The sequence below is a fragment of the Colletotrichum orchidophilum genome (assembly GCF_001831195.1).
Source record: "Colletotrichum orchidophilum strain IMI 309357 chromosome Unknown Scaffold_297.1, whole genome shotgun sequence".
Classification (NCBI taxonomy): domain Eukaryota; kingdom Fungi; phylum Ascomycota; class Sordariomycetes; order Glomerellales; family Glomerellaceae; genus Colletotrichum; species Colletotrichum orchidophilum.
Genome location: NW_019173253.1, coordinates 1 through 5,826, shown reverse-complemented (window position 1 = coordinate 5,826; position 5,826 = coordinate 1). Strand labels below are relative to the sequence as shown.

Below are 5,826 nucleotides of genomic sequence, written 5' to 3'. Positions count from 1 at the left end.
CAGTCTGTTCCAAAACATATCATTTTCCAGAGTGCTTCTAAAATGGAATTTCACTGTCCAAGACTGACCAAAGCAGCTACCATTGAATAGGTCTTAAATTGAGAAGCAGCTCCGTCCCAGGGATTCAAAAGTTCTTGGTGCTTGTATTATTGGTAAATTGTGTCTGTATTCAGCCAACATAATTGATGAAAACGGCTTTCATGTACTAGTATACATCCAAGCTCAGATATCTCTCACGGTATCCGCTAATCTACTTCTCGGGCTGGCTCTTCTGTTCCTTTGCGTCGTCAAATGACTTCTTCTCCTTTTTGACATTCTTTCACTCCCAGAGAATTGCAAACAGGAATGAGATCGCGGCCAGGATGATGGCTAGCATGAATGTACTTGTCATGGAAGTGTTGACCTTGTCCAAAGCATTCTGGCATATGGTGGTACCGTTTCCAAATTTCTTTTGCAGATTGTCCTTGATCTGATTTGCTCCGCCGTCGGCGTCAATATTCGAAAAGACGGAACCACCCAGGTTCTCAGAGAGCTCTTGTTGAAATACGCTTTTTGCTATGGGAACTGACAAGGCTACTCCTCTCCTAGAAGCCTCGTGAATAGTGGCAGATTCGTACCCTTGGCAAGTTTTTCTTTGGAGAGGATTGTCTGAACGGCTATGTTGGCTTGTTCGGCACCGACACCGACACCGACACCGACACCGACACCGACGCAAGCACCGACTAGGATCTCAGCGCCGACCCAAGAGAAATATCATCAGTCGCCTAGAGAATATTCAGCGTGCTTTTTGATCAAACTTACAGTATACTAAGAGCATCATCAGCTTCGATGGTCAGCAAAAGTGTAGAACCTATTGTGACCAAGATGAAACCCAGGATCACAAATAGATCATAGAAAGCAATGGCCATGACAAGTCACCCGGCTAGAATTGAACCAACAGCCGTGCTGATGCAAATTGCCAGCTGCTTGAGTCCAGAAGATTCGGCGTTATCTCCTCGAATCGATTGGAACAAGGACTGCGTGTAAGCATCACATGATGGCTAAGTATGCTCAGCTGGCGTTTTTGGAACTTACCAGACAGGCAGATAGAATATGAAGAAACCAAAAGCTCCATTCAAGAAGAGTAAGTACAGGTTCGAAGCTGCGTCGGACCGTTGCTTGACGATGCTGAGAGGCACAGTGGCATCGTCGCCTTGGAAGTATTGCAGAGACATGCACGGGAGCAGAGTAACAGCGAACACAACCAAAACTGCTATGACGCGCGCGACATTTAAGTATAATCGCCGCCACCTCACTGCAGAGCCAACAGTAGGCAGACCAGGGAAGCGAGCAGAAGAGTGGCGCCGAGAAGATCGAACTTCTTCGCCAACTGAACCAGCGTCATGCTCTTCAGCTCCGTAGATATTCGGCATAGGGAAGAGGGTAAACAGGAGATGACGACGGCGACCACAACACCTCCGACCGGCAATTTGACTCTTGTGGTCAGATGATTGTATCCAAACATTTAGATACAGAGCAGGACTCATAATAGAAGCACCACCTCCAAGAGGCTCTCTATGTGGTGGTTCCTCCCAAAACACGATCAATGACTGGTTTGGAACAAGACGCAAACTCGATGACATACCCATGACAGGCCCAATGATCAAGGCGACCGACGTCGGCGCAAAGCTGCATACAACGCAAAGACTATGAGTCCCAGCTGGATGCCCGTCGGGCATGGAGGCTCATAGGCATTGTTTCCGGGCTCGTTCTTCTCTTGCGATTTGGCCGTACCTGTCAAGTCGTCGCTGCCCTTCATACTGCTTGCCAGCTAAGAATTTCCCCCTACAGCTTCGGTAGATTGCCATTCCTTCTTGAGGGGACCCCCGAGACTTTCAGGGCGCGACATTGTTGGATGATTATGGATTGATCAAACAGTGAGTGTAGAAAAGATGTGGTTTGAAATGCTTGAATAACAACTTGAAAGTCGACATATAGTATTAACATGAGAACACCAACTAATGAAGTATGAGATGGGAAGAAGACATTCATGCCAGTCTTGGCTGGATGCCGAACGATCTCAAGACCAAAGCCGTTGGTGCCGCCAGCCACCAACACGACCTTATCATCCAGCTTGCCAATCAGACTCTCATCTTGGATGATTTGAAGTGCAGTCGGGCGAGCGTCACCCTAGCCCTCGGGGTTGGCGTGGGCCGCGGCGTAGCGGTCAGGGATTTGCGGCAGGTTGGGAATGTAAGGCATGTTGAAGTAAGGTATGTTTCTTGAGCTTCTCCGGGGTCTTGGTCCTGTGTGCTTTGCGGTTGTGAAGCTTGACTACAAGAGCTGGGAAGACGGGCGCTTTGGTTTGGTGAAGATAGTCCAGAAGAACTGGGACGTCGTATGCTTTGAGTGACGAGGTCTTGGCAATATGTGTCTTGACGAATGGAGCTGACTCGGAAAGAAGTCTTTGACAATGAAGAGAGACCTTTGACTATGGGGATGTGCACCATGGACAAGGTCGTCAGGCTTGTTTTTTTCCCTTAGATTCTTTATTTGACTCATTCCAGACTTACTACTCCCACGGGATTCCCAGGAATGAGACTATCTAGAGTTATTTTCCAGCATTAAAGCCGGGAATTGTAAACCAGTTGTGGTCCAAGTCGGACCAGAAATGTTCTGTGGCATTTAAAAGGGTATGGGCGTTTACAAAGTGTTTTCATAAGGCAGACTTCCCGGATAGGCTGAATATCAGATATCTGGCGCTGGATCGATCGAATGTTTTTTACTTCACTGGGAACACAGAACCGGAAGAAAAGACGAATCGCGATCATGGGGTTCGGTGATATGTAATTCGAAGGGAGGCAGAGCTTTACAATCCTGCTGGGCCGTACAACGCTTCCCAGCTCCTTTTTCACCCCGAAAATAAAAGACGACCACATGTATGAATTCAACGCAGCTATGGGAGAAGGGAGGGCACCGGCAACTGGTTTACCGGCGAATAGTGACCGCGCACGGTTCTCCGAACGGTAATACGGATAGCTGGGGCCGTATTACCCAAGTAGGCAAACTCGATCTGGAATTGGCCAATCATACTCATTGATGGCATTTCGAAACTCTAAATGGATGTGTCGAGGCCCGGCCCATTTTTGTTTTCCTGGGGCTTGATTTCGGCACCAAGGAGGTCTTTGCTTTAATGGACGGCAAAGCTCAGTCGTAAAAGTGAATGGGAATTATTTAGTGGTGACGGCCTGAGAAGCTTATGGATTGGCCTTGTCGCCGGCCGAGTCTCAATCAGTTGATGTGGGGTTTTGACCGGTTCCTCGTACTCCTGGGGAGCCCTTTTCCGTGAAAGTTTCCGCTTTGCTCCTTGCTTGTCTGCATTCACCGAATACACGGGGTTGAGGACCTATTTGAAGCGAGACTGATATTCTCACTTTCCACTGGCCTCTGCGGCTAGCGAATCATCATTTCTCTCAGAAACACTCAGCCTTCTAGTCGTTGCACTATACCATCATCTCTCAACAACCATGCCTCACTTTACCCAGAAGCTAGAGTCCGTTGAGGCTTATGTTGACTACCATCAACCGCCCCCCAAATACGAGGCATTCCCCGTGCAAATGATCGCTATTCTCGGCTTTCAGCCCGCCAAGTACAATAGACAGCTCGTTCCAGTCATGGACGTGCGCACGTGCGACGAGTTCAACCACGTCACCCAGGGTTTCAAAGCTGCTGACAGCACTATCCAGGAACGGGCTGGGAGGGAGCTTATAGATTTGGTCTCCCCGACCAATTTCGGGAAGATTCCCAAGAGCTCGTGATGCGAAAGTAAGAATATTCGTGAAAAGACTCCCAAGGGACGTAGAACCGACAAGCGATGTAGCTCTGGCGCTACATACGTGCACCCATTTCCCCCTCATGTCATACGCCGCGATTCCCATGAGAAGATTCTCAACATTCCGGATGAACTCCCCTGATATAGGTGCAACAGAGTTGCCAGTGGCCGAGGCAAAGAATGCTGAGAGTACTTCTGGAGGGATAGAGGCAGTTGCTTGATTAGTAGTGCTGATAATGGCGGAAAAGGAAGGGGTGGTCGTCACAGTGAGGCCCGCCTCCGCTGCGTAATGCAGCAAGGCATCGGCCAGGATCTTTCGGCTGGATCCAGTCACCGCGCGAGACCAGGAATCGAGCGGCCTGGTAGAATTCGATATCTCATGCTTGCTGGTGATTTTATCAGCGACATCCCATGCGAGCCCGCCGGAATTCCCTCACTTGAAGTATATTGTGCAAGACCTGCTGGAGACTGTGACAATTGTTCAGAGGGCGTTTATCGCCGACACCAGCATCGATCCGGCAGTCAAATTGCACATCCAGTTCATGTCTTCAGACTTTCCCAGGCCTCGAACAGTTTTGGATGCCCACATGTACTTTCTTCGTATGATCATGCACGACTGGCTGGACAGAGACGCCCGCATCATTTTGCAAAAACCTTCAAACGGCTCCGGAGTCAAACCCTAAAGCCCGCATCGTCATCATGGACACTTTTCTGCCACCCCCCGGGTCAACGACTCTTCAGCACGAGCAGCAGCTGAGAGTTTGAGACCTAATGATGATGCAAGTCTTCAACGCCAGAGGGCGAGAGTTGGAAAACTGGAAGGCTCTGCTGAACGATGTGGGGATAGAGATTGAGCACTCGCGTCAACCTGATGACGGCGTCATGGGACTGTTGACCGTCCAAATCCAATCCTCTGGCCCTGGAAGCCTCAACGAATTCGGCCACATCAAGAAGCCATTCATGCCAGCCACGGAAGACTGGCCAGTCCTCATCATGGGCGCTGGGATCAGCGGTCTGTGCTTGGCTCAGGCACTGAAGAAACACAATATTACCTTCCGGGTATTCGAAAGAGACCTGGTCGTCGATTCGCGACCTCAGGGATACCACCTGAAGCTTCGTAGAGACGCCGCCGTCGCACTAGACGAGAGTTTGCCCGAGGAAGTCTGTTAAACTTTTCAGACATCGTGTGCCACCCTCGCCATTGGGGAAACCGACTTGAACACATTCACCGGCCTTGTGGTCAATGGTCGTTCCGGCGGCGGCTAAGCACGTTCGCCGGACGCTCGTCGTGAGTAGGGAGTATTGATGGTGAATACAAAGGATAAACAAAATGCTCTGACTGCGGCACTGTATTCATGACGCGGAAGTCGACTTTTCCATAACGAGACTGGATCTTCGAGTCGATTTCAGCTGTGTTAGGAGATTGGCAAATTGACTTTGGGTGAAGAAAATACAAACAGTGACATAAACACCGATATGGTTGATTGCATAAACCTGGATCGGGTTCCTGGTCTTGATCCCAGTCTCAGACGTACCGTCCTGATATAAAGATTCATCTGAACAAACGGTCGGTGATCATTTACCCCATACCCGCCGTCTGTCAGAAGCGGAGACTGGCCCTGGGGTAACCGCTCCGCCTTGGCGTTCAGAACCTGCGCAGGGCGTCACACCGGAACTCTTGAACTCCAACTTGACACGTTCGGCTCGCGGTGAAGCATCGTCTTCCTCCTCTCGTGTGAGTTCCCGGTGTTCCGTCCCGTCGGACCTTGTTGTCTGAGTGTTGGGCTACGGTGGGTCCGATTAGGAACTGCTTTCGCGTCGGCAGGGGTGCGTGGGGTCGCGCCCGGGTGGTGTGGTGGAGGGGGGGTGGGGCTGCGCGGGGCCGTTTTAGGTTGTGTGGGGGGGGGGGGGGGGGGGAGTGAGTGAGAGGGGGGGGGGGGCCGAATGGGGGGGGGGATGATCAGTTTTTTTTTTTTTTTTTTTTTTTTTTTTAGAGGTTCTAGTTGATAAGGTAG

The 5,826-nt window shown here is 50.4% G+C and overlaps 3 protein-coding genes across 3 annotated transcripts; 2 read left to right on the top strand and 1 right to left on the bottom strand.

The window, feature by feature from the left end:
- Nucleotides 1-319: 319 nt before the first annotated feature.
- CORC01_14449 (MFS transporter) lies at nt 320-1,214 on the bottom strand (the record flags this gene model as incomplete). The annotated part of the gene is made up of 5 exons (XM_022626060.1): nt 320-534; nt 618-729; nt 802-807; nt 939-945; nt 1,075-1,214. 5 exons carry the CDS (start codon nt 1,212-1,214, stop codon nt 320-322), a joined length of 480 nt encoding a protein of 159 aa, XP_022467433.1.
- A 2,292-nt stretch (nt 1,215-3,506) lies between these two features.
- Nucleotides 3,507-4,494, top strand: CORC01_14448 (O-methyltransferase; the record flags this gene model as incomplete). The annotated part of the gene is made up of 2 exons (XM_022626059.1): nt 3,507-3,793; nt 4,107-4,494. The coding sequence occupies 2 exons, from the start codon at nt 3,507-3,509 to the stop codon at nt 4,492-4,494; spliced, it is 675 nt and encodes a 224-aa protein (XP_022467432.1).
- An 88-nt stretch (nt 4,495-4,582) lies between these two features.
- Nucleotides 4,583-4,981, top strand: CORC01_14447 (O-methyltransferase; the record flags this gene model as incomplete). Its single annotated transcript, XM_022626058.1, has 1 exon — nt 4,583-4,981. One exon carries the CDS (start codon nt 4,583-4,585, stop codon nt 4,979-4,981), a length of 399 nt encoding a protein of 132 aa, XP_022467431.1.
- Between the last annotated feature and the right edge of the window lie 845 nt (nt 4,982-5,826).